The sequence below is a fragment of the Phyllopteryx taeniolatus genome, chromosome 14 (genome assembly GCF_024500385.1).
Source record: "Phyllopteryx taeniolatus isolate TA_2022b chromosome 14, UOR_Ptae_1.2, whole genome shotgun sequence".
In the NCBI taxonomy this organism is placed as follows: domain Eukaryota; kingdom Metazoa; phylum Chordata; class Actinopteri; order Syngnathiformes; family Syngnathidae; genus Phyllopteryx; species Phyllopteryx taeniolatus.
In genome coordinates, this window is record NC_084515.1 from 2,915,792 (window position 1) to 2,938,149 (window position 22,358).

General features: G+C 40.9%; 1 protein-coding gene across 14 annotated transcripts in view; it reads left to right on the forward strand.

Moving 5' to 3' along the window:
* eif4g1a (eukaryotic translation initiation factor 4 gamma, 1a) overlaps positions 1 to 21,782 on the forward strand; it is a 64,956-nt gene extending 43,174 nt beyond the window's left edge. For 9 of the 14 annotated variants that reach the window (XM_061798540.1, XM_061798539.1, XM_061798543.1 and 6 more), the window contains 17 exons: positions 641 to 1,045; positions 3,102 to 3,248; positions 3,322 to 3,558; positions 7,084 to 7,188; positions 7,278 to 7,559; positions 7,948 to 8,053; positions 8,140 to 8,236; positions 8,338 to 8,627; positions 11,761 to 11,879; positions 11,970 to 12,142; positions 12,233 to 12,358; positions 15,070 to 15,151; positions 15,246 to 15,344; positions 18,402 to 18,542; positions 19,528 to 19,609; positions 19,695 to 19,832; positions 20,682 to 21,782. In XM_061798540.1, coding sequence (XP_061654524.1) covers positions 641 to 1,045; positions 3,102 to 3,248; positions 3,322 to 3,558; positions 7,084 to 7,188; positions 7,278 to 7,559; positions 7,948 to 8,053; positions 8,140 to 8,236; positions 8,338 to 8,627; positions 11,761 to 11,879; positions 11,970 to 12,142; positions 12,233 to 12,358; positions 15,070 to 15,151; positions 15,246 to 15,344; positions 18,402 to 18,542; positions 19,528 to 19,609; positions 19,695 to 19,832; positions 20,682 to 20,863 — 2,811 coding nt within the window. In that variant the 3' untranslated portion in view covers positions 20,864 to 21,782. The remainder of the gene's footprint in view (positions 1 to 640; positions 1,046 to 3,101; positions 3,249 to 3,321; positions 3,559 to 7,083; positions 7,189 to 7,277; positions 7,560 to 7,947; positions 8,054 to 8,139; positions 8,237 to 8,337; positions 8,628 to 11,760; positions 11,880 to 11,969; positions 12,143 to 12,232; positions 12,359 to 15,069; positions 15,152 to 15,245; positions 15,345 to 18,401; positions 18,543 to 19,527; positions 19,610 to 19,694; positions 19,833 to 20,681) is intronic. The other 5 variants (XM_061798541.1, XM_061798551.1, XM_061798547.1 and 2 more) reach the window with 1 other exon arrangement.
* Positions 21,783 to 22,358: the final 576 nt, after the last annotated feature.

Consider the following 22,358-nt stretch of genomic DNA (forward strand, 5'->3'; position numbering starts at 1 on the left):
CGTGGGGCCATGGGCCAAAACCGGCCCACCACAAGGTCCAATCCCGCCCGCGGGATGAATTTGCCAAGTGTGAAAATTATATAAAATACATTAACTGCAATTTTTCATCAAAAGTAACTTCTATTCTTATATCCATATTTCAAAAGATATATACAATTTTAGATCATTTACAGTTCTATTATAATCGTAATATGAAATCCTGTTCCATGGCACTAAAAGTTGTGCTAAAATGATGAAAAGTCTCCTCCAAAAAAATCTACAAAGTCAAATAAACAAAAATGAAGAGTCATCAATAAAATGCCAAATGAACTGTGAAATTATGCAATTTCTTTTGCTGTTTTGTCCCTCTTGATTTCAAATTGCACACTATCAGGCCCCTAAACACAAATGAGTAAGACTCCTATTAAACCTTCTAGCAGACATATGAATGTTTTCAGTAACAACGGACTGCTCTTTTGGAAGTGATCATCAATCAATCAGCGTTAACTACAGCTCCTATTTCTTCTTAAGAATCACTCTCAGCTTTTATTTTTTACATTTGGGGGAAAAATTATTTTAACGGGGGCGTGTTCACTTGCTTTCATCCTCTGTAGCTGGATACCAACTTTTCTAAAATGTGAATTCTGTTCCACCTCTTTAGCCCCCCGGCCCGCGGCGTTCCCAGCAGGGTCAGCGAAAAGAGCCCCGCAAAATCATCACCAGCATGTCGCTCAATGACGACGTGCAGCTCAACAAGGCCGAGAAGGCCTGGAAGCCCACGTCTAAGAAGCCCAGCCGTGGGCGCAGCGATGAGGACGTGCCGGCAGCAACTGACGAAGAGTTAACCCCTGAGCAATCACAAACGAAAGAGATTCTGAAGCGACTGCGCAGTATCCTCAACAAACTGACTCCGCAGAAGTTCCAGGAGCTGATGAATCAGGTGAAGGAACTGACCATTGACACGGAGGAGAGGCTGAAGGGCGCCATAGACCTCATCTTTGAGAAAGCCATCTTAGAGCCCAGTTTCTCCGTGGCCTACGCCAACATGTGCCGCTGCCTTTCAGCGGTAAGTGGCAATCATGTACTGTGATTCTTACGTTCATTCACTCCACTAAAGACTGAAATTTTGTGCCATGTGTCCAAGCGCTGATTCTTGTCTTGTTGTCGCGGGTCGCAGTTCACAAAGTCATCTATTTGTAGGCCTGTCACGATAATTACTACATCGACTTATCATTCGATAAAGCAAAGCACATTTATTTATATAGCGCATTTCATTCACAAGGTAACTCAATATGCTTTACATGATTAAAAGCATTTAAAAACAAAGAAAAAAAACCAGCTTATTATAAAATGGACACATTAGTTTTTCCGTACTCAATAAACCACACAGTAGCCAGGTTTACATGGAGACTTTTTGTCGTTCTAATTGAAATCATTCCGATGGAAGATCACTGGTCAACTGTTTACATGTGAGGGGATCTATTCATGTATTCGTGTATACATGTGACAGCCGTGTGACATGAACACTTCATCGTAAAAGTCACATCTATCAAGATGGAGGTCCGTCGTCTATTCAGCACAGTATTTGGGATTGTTTTAGGGTTAGGTTTTGATTTAGCCTGCTTATTTAAAAAAAAATAAAAATTTAAAAACAAGATCTCATCACATACGAGCTCTATCGGGAGCTGCCATATTTAGGTCGTGGGTAAATGTCACCACACTTAAGTTGAGACGAAGCATGCGCAGACAGCTTTTCCCAACTCTATGCTGAATGACGGTATACAGTACATGGCCAAAATTTTACTTCTTTACGTCTTTTGGCAAAAGGAATTTTCCACCCCTGTGAAACCGAATGAAATTCCATTGGGATTCGGCATGCTTATTCCGACTGAGATGTGTATATGGAGCATTTTCATTCGGTTTGGGCTTCTAAAGCGATTATAATTGGAATGGAAGGGTCCATGTAAACCAGGCTTGTCTTACAGCTCTTTATTCGTTATTTCAGACCCAGGGGGGATACATATCACAAAGTAAAGAAAAACAAGAAATAAATTTATAACAACAACAACAACAATAACACTGATTTTAAAAGCAAAAAAAATAATAATTACGATGGCAGGCCTTTTATTCATGATTTCAGAGGCATTAAAAAACAATATTGTTTACCGTGATAGTTTTTGGGACAACGAATTGTCTGGCGTATGGTGACAGGCGTACCTATTTGCATTCAGTTTTGTGGAACCTATCCTCAAAAAAACAAACAAACCAAAAAAAAAAATCTTCATTTTAGTGGTCTTTCCATATCGCCCCAAGATGCCACCTGATGGTCCCAAAGCCCTACAAGTAGTAATCTGAGTCAAAGGAGTATGTTGAAGTGATGCATCTCTACTCAGACTAACATCTTTGTATGTCGGGGAGGAGCTAAGTTTAGCCTGGATTGGTAGTAGAAGTTAGGAGAGCCTTCGCCGCATGTACACACAGAATTCTGGTGCATTTTTTTTATTTGTATTTTTTTTTTTAAATCAGATCATCTGTAAGCCATTTATTTTTAAAGGTAATATATAAAAGAGGATTATGAAATGATAAATTCTTTTGGAATTAACATTTGTCCTATGTTTACAGTTTAAACAATGAATTATAATTCTAAACATTGCAGGAGGGCTTCTATTGGTCGTGTTTTGTTTCCGCTATACCACAAACTGACCCCTATACAGTTGAAAAAAAATTTCAAGCTCATTTTACATTACCCTTAAAAATGGATATCATACAAATGATTAGGAAGTTTTAAAGTGCAAATGTAGTGAAAACTCTATTACCCAGGCTAAACTTAAATCCTCCCTGACATACAAAGCTTGTCTCAGTCGAGATGTATCACTTCAACATAATTCCTTGAATCCAATGTACTACCTTTCTATTAAATGGGATTTGCCACCATCTTATGGCATCTTAGTGTTTCAGAAAGCACAAAAAAACGCAATAGATGTTTTTCAGTAAATAACTTAAATGACATGAATAGGTAAATTTTCAAGTAGTGAACTGGGATTGCGCGCAAGATCACTGTACTGTTTTTTTCTCTCATAGGAAGTCATTAAATATGTTACACTCACCCTCTCTTGCCTTAGTTGAAAGTCCCCACCACAGACAAACCAGGATTGATTGTGACCTTCCGCAAACTGCTGCTCAACCGCTGCCAGAAAGAGTTTGAGAAGGACCAGGATGACGATGAATTCTTGGAGAAAAAGCAAAAAGAAATGGAAGCTGCCAAAGATGTAAGAAATCACTGCACCGGCTGCCGTTTCATCCACTGTGCGCCTTTTGACTCGCTTTGCGTCGTACCCGCAGGAGGAAGAGCGTGAGCGCATGCGCTTAGAGCTGGAGGAAGCCCGAGACAAGGCCAGGCGCCGCTCGATGGGCAACATCAAGTTCATCGGTGAACTCTTCAAGCTGAAGATGCTGACGGAGGCCATCATGCATGACTGTGTGATGAAACTACTGAAGAATCATGATGAAGAGTCTCTGGAGTGTCTCTGCAGGCTGCTCTCCACGATTGGCAAGGACCTGGACTTTGAAAAAGCCAAGGTTTTAAAGCAACACACGCACACAGACAGACAGACACACACACAGAAACAGACAGTATTTTTCTTTATTTATGTACACTATCATCGAAAGTGTTAAAAGATCGTTTTATTGAAAACTGGGTCTAAACGCTTACATTTAAATATTCCAGGGATGGGCAAACGATGACCAAATACAGCCGCTACCGTAATCCGGCCCACCGAGGATTTCATAGATACATTATCAAAAGTATTGTATTTTTTTCCTAAAGTTGGTTCACATGTGAGTCACTGATGGTGTAGTGGTACACTCGCCTGACTTTGCGGGCAGATTGGGTTCAGTTCCCACTCAGTGACGGTGTGAATGTGAGTCCAAATGGTTGTCGGTGTCTATATGTGACCTGCGACTGACTGGCAACCAGTTCAGGGTGTAGTCCGCCTTTCGCCCGAAGTCAGCTGGGATAGGCTCCAACGCCCCGCGACCCTAACCAGGATAAGCGGTGTTGAAAATAGTTGGATGGTTAACATGTACATAATAATTAATAATAAAATTCATGAGCCACACAATGAATAGGGTTGGGCATTGAGTTCAAGAACCGATTGGAACCGGGACTAAACTGAAACTTTAGTGAAGTCAATTGGGTGAGTGAAATAATAAAATACATCTCTGCCAACATTGAGGCAGCTCACAAGTTAAACGGTGGGTTGCACTCTTGGACTGATGGTTTTTAGCGTTTATTTTAATCATCAAACCAACTTAAGACCTCATGACAGACACAAAAATAAAATATAAAATTACCATACGGGAAAAAAGTAGAAACAGTCGCATTACAAGCTTAGCATTGAGCTAAAACTTCACCAAAGGTCAAACTAGCAACTTTACATCACAATGAATTAGGACAAAATTCACAAAAACTTTTCATAGTATCACAAACACTAACCTTGTCTTATCAGTGGGTAGATATAGGAATCAACGTTTTACAGAGCATTTGGATCCATTCATTACTCTTTTTCTTGCGTCTCGTTTTACATTCGTTTTTACCCGGTGTCATGTGAAGTTGGTTTTCGTGCCAAAATGCTGAGTCCTACAAGATGGAACAGGAAAGAGCCATCTCCACACTGTTCCCACAAAGTTGGAACTGTCCAAAATGTTAGCCCCTGAACTCCAGTGAAATGATCTCTGAATGTTTCAGCATACTAAAAGATTTTGTACATTTCAAGTTTGTGGGAACAGTTTGGACATGGCCCCTTCCTGTTCCAATATGTCCATCAGTGCACAAATCAAAGTTCATAAAGACATGTATGAGAGAATTTGATGTGGATGAACTTGTCTGGCTTGCACAATCCTGACCTCCACCCTATAGAACACTTTTGAATGAATTAGAGGGGAGGCATAGAGCCAGGCCTTCTCGTCCAACATCAGTGTGTTACCTCACAAATATGCTCCTGGAAAAATGGTCATAAACTCGCTCTTAATCCTTATTGAAAGCCTTCCCCCAAGAGTTTAAGATGTTATAGCTGCAAAATGTGGACCGATGTCATTAAATCCCATGGATTAAGAATGGGATATCACTTAAATTCATATCTGAGTCAAGGCAGGTGAGCGAATACCTTTGGCAATAAAGTGTATGTGCATGAATGACGGGTGGAGGACGAAGAGTGAGGCTAGAGGGAGAAAAGAGAGTGAGGGTTGAGGATTTTAAATTGAGACAACATTCCAGAGCAATGGTGAGTGTGGTAAGGAAGTGAAGAAACAGATCCAAGGAGGTTGGAACAGGTGGAGAAAGGTGTCAGTTGTTTTATGTTACAAAAGAGTCTCTGCCAGGATAAAGGCCAAAGCTTATAAGACAGTGGTGAGGCCAGCCACTGACGAGAGAACAGTACATATACATTCAACAAATACTTTATGAATTTGTTGCACAATAATTAAATTAATTACAAATAATACCATTTAAAAATGTAATTCAAATGTTAGCATTATGAGGTGAACTAGATATACGGCATTATTAAAGGAACAAACTTCAAGTGTTAAACTAATGTACTCAGATGTAGAAAAACTAATGCCTGTTATGTTAAAACTTATGTGTAAATAACATTGACTAAAACAAATGGATAAGGTCAGGAGTGTGCAAATGACTGTACAGTATATTTGGGCATGAAAAGTAATTATTTTAAGTTCAATTCTGGCTGTACTGTTACCTGCTAAATTGTACTGGTAGACGTCATACCAATAAAGTATACTTTGTGCTCTACTGAGCATTGTTTCTTTTCTACTGCAGCTATTATACATTGTTCAAACAATACAGAGTGGAAAGAAATTGCGTGCTGGTTTTCACGTTACAAGTATGTTATTCTGTATTATTTCACATCGAAATATACATCACAGGTTTAAAAAAAAAAATATATTGCAATGTTACCCACCCCCCACCCCCCAAACCCCCCAATATTGTGCACCCCTAATACACAGGTAATTAATCTCACTCTTATACAAATGAATTGGCCCATCTGTCAGTAAAAGAACAAACAAAATGTGGGCCTAGAGCACAAATGCCCCCCCGCGCGCACACACACACCAGTTAAACAATTTCTTGTATTAACAATTTCTTGTATTAAGTAGGGCTGCACGATATATTGTTTGAGCATCATCATTGCGATGTACTTGTGCACAATAGTCACATCGCAGGGGCCGCTGCAATGTTGTTATACTTAATATGCAGTGACTCAACTGTAATATTAAAAATGACTAGCAGTGGAACCTGTTTGGAGATGCAAATAAGATTTGCGCCGACATTACGGTAAACAACATGGGGAACAGCCCTGGCTGTTATATACTTATCTCCTACGATAACTATGAAAGAGGACACAGAAGACAATTTATTCCAACTGAGTTTCCTGTATCGCTCTTAATAATGAAACTAATGCATGTTGCAGCAGATCACAGGAAAACAATTTATACCAACTGCGTTTCCTGTATCTCTCGTAAGAATTAAACTAATGCGTGTCGCAGCAGATTACATTTGTGGGGACAGGAGTGGTGGAGAGCTATGGCTACTCTAAAGAGATAAACCTAAGGTAAACACAACAATGTGAATCATTTAAACTAATGCACTCAATTATAGAATTATAAATCTATATTATGTTAAAACGTGTGTTTAAAATATCTGATTGATTTAAAAAAATGTTAGGAATGTGGTAATGACAGAGTATAAATGGGAATGAAAAAAAATATTCAACTTCATGTCTGGACTGTGACCTACTCAATACTACAGTGCATTTAAATACTGGTAGACTTCACACAAATGATCTATTTGCATAATTTTTCTACTGAAACTACTTTTCAACTGCCCAAACAACATAGAGACACGTCACAAGTATATCATCCTGTATTTTCTCCACATCGCATATATATCGTAGGTTAAAAAAGAAATCGCATCAAGCATGTCTACTGTTTATCAATGAGCCATGAGAAGGCGCAGTCTCTTGCTAATTGTAGCCCCTTTGTTTTGCTATTGGGTTCCATGACTGAATTGTTTTTCTTCGTCCAATACAGCCCCGTATGGATCAGTATTTTAATCAAATGGAAAAGATCATCAAAGAGAAAAAAACATCATCCCGAATCCGCTTCATGCTGCAAGATGTCTTGGACCTCAGAAAGGTAAATGTTAAATCCTTGGTAGCGACACTAATCAAAGTCCACCTTCAAGTCTTTTGTATTATAACTGTCTTACGTCACCTGTGCTGCAGTGTAACTGGGTACCCCGTAGAGGAGACCAGGGTCCTAAAACCATCGACCAGATCCACAAGGATGCAGAGATGGAAGAGCACAGAGAGCAGATCAAAGTCCAGCAGCAGCTCATGTCCAAAAAGGACACAGGTGGAGGAGGTGGTGGCAGAATGGGTGGAGGTATGGGCGGCCGAGGCCCTCACACACCAGGTGGCAGGGGCAGCCAGCCCCAGGATGAGGGCTGGAACACAGTGCCCATTACTAAGAGACCCTACGACACCGCCCGCCTCAAGATCACAAAGGTATGAGCAGGGATTTTCCTGGCTCAAATTGAGGCAGAGGTGGTTCTGATCTACGGACTTTTTGTGTCAACGGACCTTTTATGGAAAGTGCTTACATGCATTTTATTGTCTTTTTTTTCTTTTTTTTCTTAAATCATACACTAAATTACTTCATTGAATATTAAATATAAGTGCATTTGTGTATAATTAAACAGCCAATTTAATCGACTAACTTAGCTAAATGTGGCCCTTTATAAATACCCTGTAATTTGCCGTTTTTGGTGATATCGTTAAAGATGTGGAAAAACTAATCTGTCCAATTTTTTTTTTTTCACTGCGCACTGAGCTTTTGTTTTTTACAGCCCATATTTTAATTTTGTCAACCCCATTTCCTGTGCTTGCCTTGCAGCCCGACAATCCAGACCTCAACAATCAGCGGTTGGCTCCGTCAGGCAAAAGCTGGGGCAAAGGCAGCAGCGGAGGAATGGGAGTCAAAACTGCAACTGGAGAACAGGGTAAGTTCCTTCTTCAAAATATACTACTCACGAAATGTTGTTTTGACTATGGGAATTCTCAATGTGTCCTATTCCTCCCATTATAGACTCTGGTCGTCCAACTACCAGCACAGTCAACCGCTTCGGTGCCCTGCAGCAGTCCAGCTCCTTGTCTTCAGACACTGATCGTAGAGCTCCTCAGAGGTCAGCAGCGTTCTTATTTCCATCTCTTTTATCATTTGTTATCCCCCCCAGAAAACAGTTAATGTATTAATCACTGCTGCTCACACGTTTGCTGAAATCAGCAGGTCAAGCTCCAGCCGTGAGCGAGGCGGTGACAGAGACAGGGGGGATCGGGATCGCTTCGACCGCGACGACAGAAGCAGCCAGAGGCAAATCACCAAGCGGAGCTTCAGCAGAGAAACGGAGGAGCGGAGCGGAAGGGGCAGTGACAGCAAGCCCTCCAATGAGCCTGTGCGCCGCGTGGCCAGCATGACGGACAGCCGGGACAGAGGCAGTAGAGATAGAGGCAGCCGGGACCGAGGCAGCAGAGACAGGGCAAGCCGGGACAGAGGTCCAAGCAAAGATCTGCCAGGTACAAACATGACTGCCTGTTGACAAATTCAGGTTTGGTTGCCACTGTAGGAACGACACTTTGTCGTTAATCGAGGACCCACTTAACAAAGATACTGCCACTGTTCCACAGAGCTATATAATAGGCGCACACATTATTATTTATATATATGATATTTATTATACATTATGCACTTCATGTCAAAATTGGCGGGGTTAGAAAACTAGTGTTCCACAAGTCTTGATTCTAGGACCACTACATAAATGTCAAAATTACTTGGTGTTTGTGTAGGAAAGCTAAATTAGATTGATAGATACAGTGGGTATGGAAAGTATTCTGACCCCTTTAAAATTGTCACTGTTATATTGCAGACATTTGCAAAAATCATTTAAGTTCATTTTCCCCCCTCATTAGTGTACACACAGCACCCCATATTGACAAAAAACAAAACAGAATTGTTGAAATTTTTACAGATTTATTAAAAAACAAAAACTGAAATATCAGTCAGCCATAAGTATTCAGACCCTTTGCTCAGTATTTAGTAGAAGCACCCTTTTGCACTAATACAGCCATGAGTCTTTTTAGGAATGATGCAAGTTTTTCCCACCTAGATTTGGGGATCCTCTGCCATTCCTCCTTGCAGATCCTCTCCAGTTCTGTTAGGTTGGATGCTGAACGTTGGTGAACAGCCATTTTCAGGTCTCTACAGAGATGCTCAATTGGGTTTAAGTCAGGGCTCTGGCTGAGCCATTCAAGAACAGTCACGGCGTTGTTCTGAAGCCACTCCGTTATTTTAGCTGTGTGCTTAGGGTCATTGTCTTGAGTCTGAGGTCCTGAGCATTCTGGAGAAGGTTTTCATTCAGAATATCCCCGTACTTGGCCGCATTCATCTTTCCTTCGATTGCAATCAGTCGTCCTGTCCCTGTAGCTGAAAAACACCCCCACAGCATGATGCTGCCACCACAATGCTTCACTGTTGGGACTGTATTTGAGTATTGCAGTGGCTGGTTTTCTCCACACATACCGCTTAGAATTAAGGTCAAAAGGTTCTATCTTTGTCTCATCAGACCAGAGAATCTTATTTTTCACCATCTTGGAGTCCTTCAGGTGTTTTTTAGCGAACTCAATGCGGACTTTCATGTGTCTTGCACTGAGGAGAGGCTTCCGTCGGGCCACTCTGCCATAAAGACCCGACTGGTGGAGGGCTGCAGTGATTGTTGACTTTCCAGAACTTTCCAGAACACCTTCATTGGAGTCCAGCTGTGTTTGATTATACTGATTGGACTTCATTAGGAAAGCCACACACCTGTCGATATAAGACCTTACAGCTCACAGTGCATGTCAGAGCAAATGAGAATCATGAGGTCAAATTAACTGCCTGAATCAGAATCAGAATCATCTTTATTTGCCAAGTATGTCCAAAACACACAAGGAATTTGTCTCTGGTAGTTGGAGCCGCTCTAGTACAACAGACAGTCAATTTACAGAACACTTTGGAGACAAAGACATTGACAAAAAACAATTGTGCAAAAAGATGCAGTCCTCTAGCACTTAGAGCAGTTCGAATGACTAATATTGCAATAGACCGGTGCAATGACCATTGAGCTCAGAGAGACAGTTGTGGCAAGGCACAGATCTGGCCAAGGTTACAAGAAAAATTCTGCTGCCCTTAAAGTTCCTAAGAGCACAGTGGCCTCTACAATGGAAGACGTTTGAGACGACCAGAATCCTTCCTAGAGCTGGCCGCCTGGCCAAATTGAACAATCGGGGGAGAAGAGCCTTGGTGAGAGAGGTAAAGAAGAACACAAAGATCACGGTGGCTGAGCTCCAGAGATGCAGTCGGGAGATGGGGGAGAGTTCTAGAAAGTGAACCATCACTGGAGCCCACCACCAGTCGGGGCTTTATGACAGAGTGGCCCGACGGAAGCCTCTCCTCAGTGCAAGAGCTGTAAGGTCTTATATCGACAGGTGTATGGCTTTCCTAATGAAGTCCAATCAGTATAATCAAACACAGCTGGACTCCAATGAAGGTGTTCTGGAAAGTTCTGGAAAGTCAACAATCACTGCAGCCCTCCACCAGTCGGGTCTTTATGGCAGAGTGGCCCGACGGAAGCCTCTCCTCAGTGCAAGACACATGAAAGTCCGCATTGAGTTCACTAAAAAACACCTGAAGGACTCCCAAGATTGTGAGAAAGAAGATTCTCTGGTCTGAGGAGACCAAGATAGAACTTTTTGGCCTTAACTCTAAGCGGTATGCGTGGAGAAAACCAGACACTGCTCATCACCTGTCCCATATAGTTAAAACAGTGAAGCAAGGTGGTGGCAGCATCATGCTGTTGGGGGTGTTTTTCAGCTGCAGGGACAGGACGACTGGTTGCAATCGAAGGAAGGATGAATGCGGCCAAGTACAGGGATATCCTGGACGAAAACCTTCTCCAGAATGCTCAGGACTTCAGACTGGCCCAAAGTTTCACCTTCCAACAAGACAATCACCCTGAGCACACAGCTAAAATAACAAAGGAGTGACTTAAGAACAACTCCGTGACTGTTCTTGAATGGCCCAGTCAGAGCCCTGACTTAAACCCAATTGAGCATCTCTGGAGAAACCTGAAAATGGCTGTATACCAACGTTCACCATCCAACCTGACAGAATTGGAGAGGTTCTGCAAGGAGGAATGGCAGAGGATCCACAAATCCAGGTGTGAAAAAATTGTTGCATCATTCCCAAAAAGACTCATGGCTGTATTAGCTCAAAAGGGTGCTTCTACTAAATACTGAGCAAAGGGTCTGAATACTTATTATGGCTGTGTGATATTTCAGTTTTTCTTTTTTTAATAAATCTCCAAACATTTCAACAATTCCGTTTTTTTTCTGTCAACATGGGGTGCTGTGTGTACAGTAATGAGGAAAAATGAACTTAAATGATTTTAGCAAATGGCTGCAATATAATAGTGAAAAATTTAAGAGGGTCTGAATACTTTACTGTGTATGCTAAATGAATGTTGAAATTGACTGGGTTCTTGATAATGTAAGTGCCTGGTGGGCTGGATTAAAGAAGAGGGAGCGAGCAGTAGTTTAACCACCCATTTCTAGTTTTTAAGAAGCAAGGATTCAAAGTGGATTATTTTTCTTTTTTTACCACTTCCTCACTTAGCAAAACGTGAGAGTGTCCCAGCGCCTCCTTCTCTTCCTAAACCAACATTGACGGAAGTGGAGGTGGAGAAGAAGTCCACTGCCATCATCGAAGAGTACCTCCAAATCAATGACTTGAAGGTACTAACATTGAATGGCGCCATTCATGGAATGCGTGTGACCTATTGTACAGCTCCAACAGCTCCATTTTGTCCTCTTTCGGTGCTGTAGGAGGCGCTCCTGTGCGTGGAAGAGCTCAACAGCACAGCACTGCTCTATGTGTTCGTGCGGCAGGGAGTGGAGTCAACACTGGAGCGCAGCACCAGTGCTCGTGAGCACATGGGAATGTTGCTGCACAAACTCATCAAGGCGGGGACCATGCCTGTTCTGCAGTATCTTAAAGGGTGAGGCCTGACTCAGTGTTAACCACCCCACATCAAACCAAAAAATAAAAACAAGTCAGATTTGAGTTGGTTGTGCGTTTGCTATCGCAGGCTTTTAGAGATCCTGGAGATTGCTGAAGACATGGCCATAGACATACCTCACATCTGGCTCTACCTGGCTGAAATCCTCACCCCCATGCTCCTTGAGGGCGGCATGCCAATGGGGCAGCTCTTCAGGTGAGCTGAGGGACAGGGAAAAAACATTTGTGCTTTGCTTTTCTATCACATGGTGATATCAGAATAATTTGAAGTAAACAATACATTACTCACAAAAAGTTGGGGATATTAGGCTTTGGGGTGAAATTTAAGGATGAACCTAAAATGTACAATAACTTTTACAAGCGATCTTAATTTGACCTTTGCTAAACGTTTAAATGTCCATCTGTTCAATGTTACATTATCTTTTTGCACAATTTGCTGTTGTCTAACAAGGAGGTGACGGTCAAATTCACAACAGGTGTCTTCCTTTTAAATTTCCAAGGAACGTCTACTTCTATGCCTTTCCGCGAGTCTTCCAGTGTCTCGAGCTAGGACATTTTTTTGGGGTCCATTCTAGGGCTGTAGCTATCAAATATTTAGCATTAGAGTATCCTGCTAAAAATTTTATAGTGTAATCAAGTATTCGGATAAATTATATTTTTGCTTGGTTAAAGACCAATTATGAATTCACACAAAAAATAAGCTTGCGTTAAAAATGAATGAACAATTTTTTTTTAATCAGTTTAATTTCTTAAATTCATCTTGAGCAAACTATTTTCTTGTTTAGATATATTTTCAGTGAGACAAGAAAAAATTACCGTATTTCCATGACCATAGGGCGTATTAAAAGGCGCAGTCTCAGTCACGGGGTCTATTTCTGTATTTAACACATACATAAGGCACACCGTATTATTGGGCGCAGGCATGGTAAAACATATGCTATCTTAAAACATACGGTAGCATTCAAACACGCTGGGTTCCCTCTTCATTGTCAGAGTCAGTCTCAGAGTCAGCCGTGCGGCTCCACAGCAATGATGCCGGCTTTCACGAAAGCTCGGACAACAGTCAAAGCAGATACCTTAGCCCAAGCATCCACAATCCATTCACCATCGGTGGCAGTTTCTGTCCATTACCATGGCAACGAAGCACAACAGTAAAAGCCGACTTCTCGTGCCCCGTTGTGCGTATCGCTACCGTGGTGGTCGGTACCCTTCTTCTCTCCAATGTGGTTCACCGGGATGTCGAAAGTGAGCGGCACCTCGTCCATGTTGATGATGTGGTTGGGCTGGATGTCATTATCTGCAATCTTTTTACAGCAGTCAGAGCGGAAGATGGCCAGCTTTTCCTTGTAATCCGTCGGACGTTGCTGCGCCACGGTAGTCCTTGCCCGGAAGGATTGGATGGTGCCGCTTCATAAAACGAAAGCACCAAGACGGACCTCCTTGAAAATGTTCAATTTTAATTTTATCTGCAAGAGTTATTGCCCTCAGTCGAATGGTGACTGTTGAGACGCTTTTCCCAGCTTTTCTTTGATCATTAATCCATTGCCACCTCGCCTTGTTTCCCCCGAAACTCAGCTTCGTCTTCTTGACTTGGCGAAGCTCGTTTTCCTGCTTCCTCCACTTGCGAACCATGGATTCGTTGATCTTGAATTCTCTCACGGCTGGTCGATTCCCATGTTCCTCCGCGTAACTGATAGCTTGCAGTTTAAACTGTGCTTTGTGAGCGTGGCTCTTTGTAGGTGCTATTTTCGGGGGTCCTTAGCCAAACCGATGGTGTTTTGCACAATGCACACCCCGGCGCTATATACCTACTGGGAGCGTGCCTTTAGTGTACACTGCCACGCGCACCCTTCCACCTTTACGTCCGCATGCTGTACTCAGTCACGTCCGCCTTTCCTCTGTATAAGCAGCGTGTCGGCAGGAAATGCTCCCAGTCAGTCAAGCAGAGCGCTCATCAAAGTCACACAACATTTACAGATTTTGGAACTCTGCACACATAAGGCGCGCCGCATTATAAGGCGCTCTGTCCATTTTGGCGAAAATTTAAGACTTTTAAGTGCGCCTTATGGTCGTGAAAATACGGTATAAACAGATTTCAGTTTAAACTTAGTATTTTTATTCTTCTTAGCATTCTTAGCATTTTTCGTAGGTATATATATATATTTTTAAAAACCTTAGGTGTGTCCATATCCGATCTTTGAGATCGGAAATCGGTTTGATGTCAGCAAAAAAACGAGGATCGGACTCTATCTAAAATCTCCGATTTTACCACTCCATGGTCCGCTCCAGCATTTCTATCCAGGATTACTCGGACGGCATGCAGAGCCCACGTGATCACATCTACAGGTTGCTAAGGTGCAAACATAGTAGCAAGGCGTAAGAGTGAATGTTGCTTGCTTAAAGTTGTTTATTGACACTCGAGTTGAAGTTCACTGTAAAACTAAACACACAACAAAAGAATAACACTTATTGAGTGTTCAAATGCATCACAGACTTTGTTTCTTTCTTCGTTTTTGTTCACAAAAATCACTAGCTCTTAGCTAACACACAATGAATGAAAAACACCACTGAATAGCAAATGAAAATTATCATTGAAGTCGCGGGACGTATATCTCTAAAAATCAGAATCATCTTTATTTGCCAAGTATGTCCAAAAAACACACAAAGAATTTGTCTCCGGTAATTGGAGCCGCTCTAGTACGACAACAGTCAATTGACAAAGAACACTTTTGAGGCATAAAGAAATTTGAGAAAAACAGTCACTGAGCAATAGTTGCAATAGGGTTGCTAGTTATCTGGTAATGCCGGTAAAAAAAAATTAAGATGTGGCCTTCATTCTCGGCGCTTCACACTGAAGAAACAAAAGATGCAGTGCAGAGCTTGATTGTGTCTTAATTGCTCCTTTAGGGAGATCTCCAAGCCTCTCTTGCCTCAGGGGAAGGCCAGCATACTGCTGGTGCAAATCCTCCACTTGCTCTGCAAAGGACTGGTATGTTCTACATCGCTGCTCCTATTTTAGTTTTGTGAAGAACATTATGACAGGACTTGCCAACTGATTGCGAGTTTTTCTGTTTCCGTGCTAGACTCGTAGTAAGGTTGGTGCAATGTGGAAAGAGGCGGGGCTGAACTGGAGTGACTTCCTATCAAAGAATGAAGACGCCAACAAGTTTGTCACCGAGCAGGTATGTTACACTCAAGTGGAGATTTGTTTTTCCTGGGGGGGGGGGGAATAGATTTTTATGATATAAATATAAAAGAAAATGATCTTATGTTTGGAGAAAAAAATATAAAGAATAAAATGGGTTCCCAAATATATATATTTTATCATTTAAAAATATATCTAGCATATTTTGTCTACATTCTATAATGTTGGGAATCATTTGTTTTATTTATTATATGAAATAAAATAAATGTTCAATTTAAATGCATACTATAAAAATGGTCAATTATAAACAAATGATTTTCAATATTTTTATATTTTTGAGGCTGCTTGTTTTATTTGAAAAATATTATATGTGTATATATATTTAGAATTTAAAATGATATATTTTATTTATATTTATATACAGTACTTTATTTTACAAGATACCAGAAATAACATAAATGTGTGATGGCAAGTTCAGTATGGAATTCTATAAAATAGTGGTGTAACGATTCATTCATTATATCGATGGCTCGATTGCTACGATCCAACTGGATTGATCTGTGCTCGGCAAGTTAGCCTTCCTTCGTAAATATATTGATTTAAATTGTTTTAAATGGTAATAAATTGGTTGTATTGATACTCTGAAATAACGCACTGGATTCATGCACGGCAGAATGTGTTGTATTTCCAAGAAAAACGCTTGTAATTCCTTATACTTAGCTTGACTTTTCAGTTAGCACAGGCTACTTTCTTCTTCTTTGCTTCCTTTTTTATGTCCCATATCTATCACTTCTTTCCGTAGTGCCTCTAGTGGTTGGCTGAGACACCACAGCCTCTGTGTTTGTCTTGTTTTATAAGCACTTATAAAGTTTAAGACGTACCTGTCTGGTGGATGGCAGATGAGAAGAAGGCTAGCGAGAAATTATCTTTAACGATGCGTGTGTGAGACTGGTGGCAAATCACCATGCAATTTGAAGCCTTTCAAGGTGCTTAGCTTAGCTTGCTAGCCGCTAAAAGTGATAGCAGAGTACCCTCGAGTGGAAACTCAGACGTACAAGAGGAGAACCTTCGACAATGTTAACTACTGGACGCTCTTTCAGGCTCACGTTTGTGCTCCAAAGAGCAGGTTTGTTCATTTATTTACCTCTCTATGTATTATTAACAGTAGTCCTAAAAGATTTACCTCATGAAAATCAAAGTGCTTTGTTTCTAGCCATTACTGTTTAACTGTTTAGAACAGGGATTCTCAAAGTTTGGGTCCAGCTAGGGACACCTGACAGTGGATATATTTTTCCATGGACCCACTCATAATACTAACTCCAATTAATTTTCTAGGGGAAAAAATGGCCAACAATAAAATCATAGATGATGAAATATAAATAAGTTGCTGTTTTCCCCTTTGTTTTATTGCAAAGCAATAGAATCAATCAACTTGTATTAAGCAGACTCATAGTCCAATGGAAAACACATACAGTACAGTACACTGTAACACATAAAAACGAAAGATCAGAAAAATCTTCATATTTAACGACCATAATTAGTTTTTACTAGACTTCACACGGATCTGATCAGCTTGATCGGTATCGGGCGATAATTAGCATTTTATGCTGATAGGCTTTGTCATGAATCGCCGATTGATCGGCTCCGCAAAAGTCATTGACTCTGTGTCGCTGTCGTGTACAGTATATTTGAATTCCAGAGCTAATTTATTTTTAGCCTTGTCACATGTCTTTTGATGTAGTACTGTAAATCTGACAACCAATAAAGTTATCTAAAAAAAAAAATGTCGGGTGTGGGACAGACAACCCCTCATAACGCAATGCCTGGATCAGACTACAGGAATAATTTGGTCTTTCACGACTGCACTATGTCAGACTACTGAAATAAAATATTTTATTCCGATACCACCTCATCCCGTCTTTTACGATCACTGGGCTTTATCTCAACTCAAACGCGACCGGATACACTCGTTACCAAGTCGACGACAACATGAATGGATTGCACCGTGTGTATTATATTATAAAATTGGGAAAAAACGTGTGCTGGTTGTCACCGGTTCTCAGGAGAAGACTTTATTTCAGGGATTGCTTGAGTTATGTTCATGTAATTTTAATACGATACCGGTCGCAAGCAGGTAACAAAACGTTCTGTAGCCTAGCAAGCTAGTGTCAGCACTAACGATTGTACGTAAACATGCCGGCGTTATGTCGAATCATGCTCTAAAGTTTTGGTGTGTGTGAAGTAATTTAATTACAATACAGTAATTTCATTACAGTAAGTTAGCACCCATTTTTCTGTCATGTATTGTTGGTTTGACCTGACTGATGAGAAAACATGACCTGACTAGAGAATAATACTTTTGAAGATACTCCGTATACAGTAAACAAGTATATACAGTAAATGAAAAAGTCATTTGAATAGCCACATTGCTCAATCTTGTGATCGGATTGGTGATCGGTTATTGTTTTTTTCAACTCGCTGGTCTGTGATCATTCCTAAAAATCCTGACCTTGTAAAGCCTAGTTTTTACCCGATTCCCTTACTGACAAAAAAAAACAGGAATTTATATCATTTTACCTGCACTGTCCAGTATGCAGGTATTTATTTCACAGCCACACTGGATGCATTTTTGGCTAAAAGGTTACTTTCCATCCACTGAATTGTTTTGGATCGCATGATTATAAATGAACCAATATCGTCCCTGAATCGGCAACCACGAATCGTGATACGGATCAAATCCTTGCAAAAAACGAGTCGTTACACCCCCATAACCACCCCCAGTTGTAACTTCTTCTTATAGAGGCTCCTGTCCTCCACTCGTTACCTGTATTAATGGAACCTGTTTGAACTCGTTATCAGTATAAAAGACACCTGTCCACAACCTCAAACAGTCACACTCGAAACTTTAACTTTTAACTTAACTTGCACAATTGGTGGCTGACTAAATACTTTGTTGCCCCACTGTATCCACAATTGTAAATCATTGACTTTTACACATGCCAGTTTTGTCATGTTCGTTGTCAGCTGTGCTCAGTGAAGAGATGAAAGGGCTTATTCTGTACAATTATGAAGCAAGTTTTTGTTACTCTTTCAGAAAGTGGAGTTCACAACTGGAGAGGAGCAGGAGACAAAGGAGAGCACTAAGAAGTCGCTGAGTGGGGAAGAGCTCAGGCAAGAGCTGGACCGCCTCCTCCGCGACAAGGCCAGTGACCAGCGGATCAAAGACTGGGTGGAGGTGTGTACTCACTTCTTTAACACTTTCTTCCTAGTCGGGTCAAATTTGACCTGTTTTGACATGAAACCATTTAAAAAAAGTACCCTAAATGTCATTCTTTCAGCCTGAAATTTTGACTTTTGCTAAAGTGACCCAAAATACACACAATGAAAATCTTTAAAAATGTTGTTTTTGTACAGGTACTTAGTTGTGCACATTGAGGCTCAGATTTGACCCTTGTCTAATAAAATATATTCAAGATTTATCAATGTGTGTTAAATTTAAGGAACTTTGTGGTAATGGTGGCGGTCTTGAAACTATGCATGCCATTGTGTATTTTTTATGCAACAGTGGTAACGGTGTTCAAGAGGGAGCTAGAAAGAGTGCCGAGAACTCTCTGCGTCCTCACTACATTTGCACAGGTTGTCACAAAAACAAGCACCTAATGGTCTTCGAAGGATCATGGGAGAATCTCAATTGTTAATTTACTAATGTCAACAGGCTATTAAAACATTTCGAAAAGATCTGTAATACATAATTTGTTGTAGACAATTATTCTGCGTAGGGATGGCTGAGTACTTATACCAGGGTATCGGGCCAGTACTGGCCTTGTTTCAAGGTACTGGGTACTTCTGAAGACTTCGATAGCAGCCACTATTTAAATTTCCTCGCCAGTAGTTCGAGCTACACTGCGGCAGTTTGACACATCTGTGAATCATCATGTGCATCAGAAAGAGAGAGAGGTATTTGTTCACAATTCATTGTTAATTTCAATTTTGGATCAAAAGCACTAGTGGTATCTGTAGCCGGTATCAATAAGTACTCGAGTAAATACTCTTTCTAGGATTGGTCTGGGGAAAAAAAAGTGGTATTGAACATCCCTAATTCTGAGGACTTTCTTGGCCATGAACATACTGTGTGTGCACTGAAAAGTATGCAAATGTGGGGAAAATAATTAAGGCTACACCTTATCCTCTCATCTGACAACCTCATGTCTTGTCTTCAGGCCAACCTGGATGAGCAGCAGAGTTCCTCCAACCAGTTCGTACGGGCACTCATGACCACTGTGTGTCAGCTGGCCATCAGAGGTAATACTGCGATGCTCTTGTTGGGCGCTTTTTTTTTGTTTGTTTGTTTGAAAAGTCCTCTCCTTCAACGGCGTCTGGCTTCCAGGTGACCCATACAAGGTGGACGTGCCGCTGATCGACAACAGAGCCACCCTGCTCCAGGGCTTCCTGAGTGACGAGCAGAAGGAGCTCCAGGCGCTCTATGCCCTGCAGGCGCTCATGGTGCAGTTGGAACAGCCTGCAAGTGAGTCTCCCACTTACTCTCCCCTGCTTAATGGCATCACTATTAATGAGACTTCATTAGGTATGCCTGATGTCCAATCAAAGAGCTAGCACCAACATAGAGCTCATGAAGATGGGGGTCCTCGAGGCTTTGAGACAGTTTGTGCAGTGTCGTAAGAATATATCGTCATGCATGCCGCATCTGTTTTTAAAAAATAACTAATGGTCATCTACAAGTCTCAATGCTAGGTCCACTACATGTCCCAACTACTTGTTTTGCTATATTTAAGCACAGTGTTAATGTTCAGACTGTGCATCATATTAGTGTATTACAATAATTAGTATACAGTGATATGACTTTTGAGTAACCCAAGTTTTTCTAGATTTGAGCTTTCGCTTGTCCAATATTTTTGCCTTGTGTTGCTAGCAAAAATTTGAAAAAACAGTGCGCTTCAGACCCTCCACTACTAGATGGCGGCAGCAATTTGGCAGACATCAAACACTTCTTCAAAAAAGATCCAAGTTTGCTTGCTAAAAGCTGTTTATTGCCACTCCCAGATGTTTAGTGTAAAACTAAACATAAAAAAAAGAATTACATCTTGTGTATTTAACCAAACCACACTACTTTGCCTTACAAACGTCTGCTATCTTAATGCTAACAAACAATGCAAAATGACAGTTATGCACCTTAAAACAATTTTAAAACATTTGAGACTGATTAATTGCATTGCCATTTATTTCAGTGTGGCAAGATGATTATGATGTTATGGTGGTACTCAGAGAGCCAAGTATTTTTTTTGTGGTACTTTGTATCAAGAAAATAGAGAAGCACTGAAATGTAACTTGACTTTGTGGCCATTTTCCCATGCAGACCTTCTGCGCATGTTCTTCGACGTGCTGTACGACGCCGACGTCATCAAGGAGCAAGCCTTCTACAAATGGGAGTCGAGCAAAGACGCGGCGGAGCAGAACGGTAAAGGTGTGGCCCTCAAGTCGGTCACTGGCTTCTTCGCTTGGCTGCGCGAGCCTGAGGAAGAGTCCGACAAGGACTGAACGCCGCTGCCCTCTGTTGGCCAGGAGGAGAAGGAGGTAGAGATTCAAGGGACGATCTTGCCGGCGAGGCAGACTCAAAATCGAAATCCTCAATGAGGATAAATATCTTTATTCTTTTCTTTGTTTTGAGGGATGGACTCAAAAAAAACAATCATTTCTTTCCTCCCTGCCCTCTCTTGTCCTTCTACATTGTTCCCCACCCACCAACCTGCTCTCCTCGTGAATAAACTTTGAAAGTAATTCAACAGGATGGCTCATGGAGGTTGTGATATATCCCCCCCGTCGCCCCCCATAATCACTCAGAAATTTCGCCACACTGCAGACTGACGGGCTATTTTGGTTGTTGTTGGTTTTTTAGCCGATCTGTGAGATGATTGTCGGTAGTAGGTCGCCCAGCATGACTTAAGTGCGTTTCTAAAAAGCGACGTCGCCTAGTCAGCTGGCTTCCTGTTTTTTGAGGGGGTGTGCTTTTTCTTCCTGGGATTTTAAGACAGATGCACACAAATGTGGTGTGATCTCAATGCTTCCTCATCATCACACCGTCTTTTTACCTCCGCTGCGGAGGGCCACTTCACCACCCAATCGCCATTAAAACTTGAAATCTACAGAAATTGACTTGATGAATTATATAAAGTTAAAGCAGAAAATATCCGGAAGCCTTTTTCTACATCAAGTGGGAAACTCCTTTCTGGAGCATTCTGTAAATATATATTAATAAAAACTTTTTTTGTGGTTATTTTTGAGATAATGCAGTTGTCCGGATGCAGAGAGGTGCTTTAGATAATCCTTTGATTATTAGTTTTATTGGAATTTTGTAAATATATTTTTTTGCTTTCTTTATTTAAGAAATTATGGCTTCTTTTGCATCGGTAACTGGAAAGATGAGGAACATTGCAAATAAAGGACTTATTAAGTTGCACTGAAGTTTTTTTTTTATGACCCTGAAGAACCAGTCATCTTGGGAAGCTGCTCACAACTTTCTTTTTAGATTGCTGTCAAATCACTTCTATGCTCCAACAGTACAGTTGTACTGTACAGTAAAACTATTGTACAGTACAGGTGCAGCTCAATAAATTAGAATTAGAAAACAATGTATTTTTCATTAAATTCAAAAACTCATATTCACTACACAAAGTGAACTATTTTATGATTTTGTTTATTACTTTGATGATTTTATCTTACAGCAAACGAAAACCCGCATTTTACATCTCCCTAGAGATTAGAATGTTTACATAGTTTGAAAAATATCTTAATATGGAAATGCGGTTGGAATCTGCCTTCTGAAAAGTATTCTTGTGTTGAGTTTCACTTTTGGAATTGAAATGCTCAAATACAATGAACTGTCCAACAGTATTCTAATTTATTGATATGCATCTGTATGTTAAGTTGGACGTGTGACACATTTAAAGTCGTAAAGCATTTATGGACAGTGTCAAGGTCGCTTTGGGGTTGTATATGTATGCGATAATCCAGTCCCCTCCAAAAGTATTGTAAC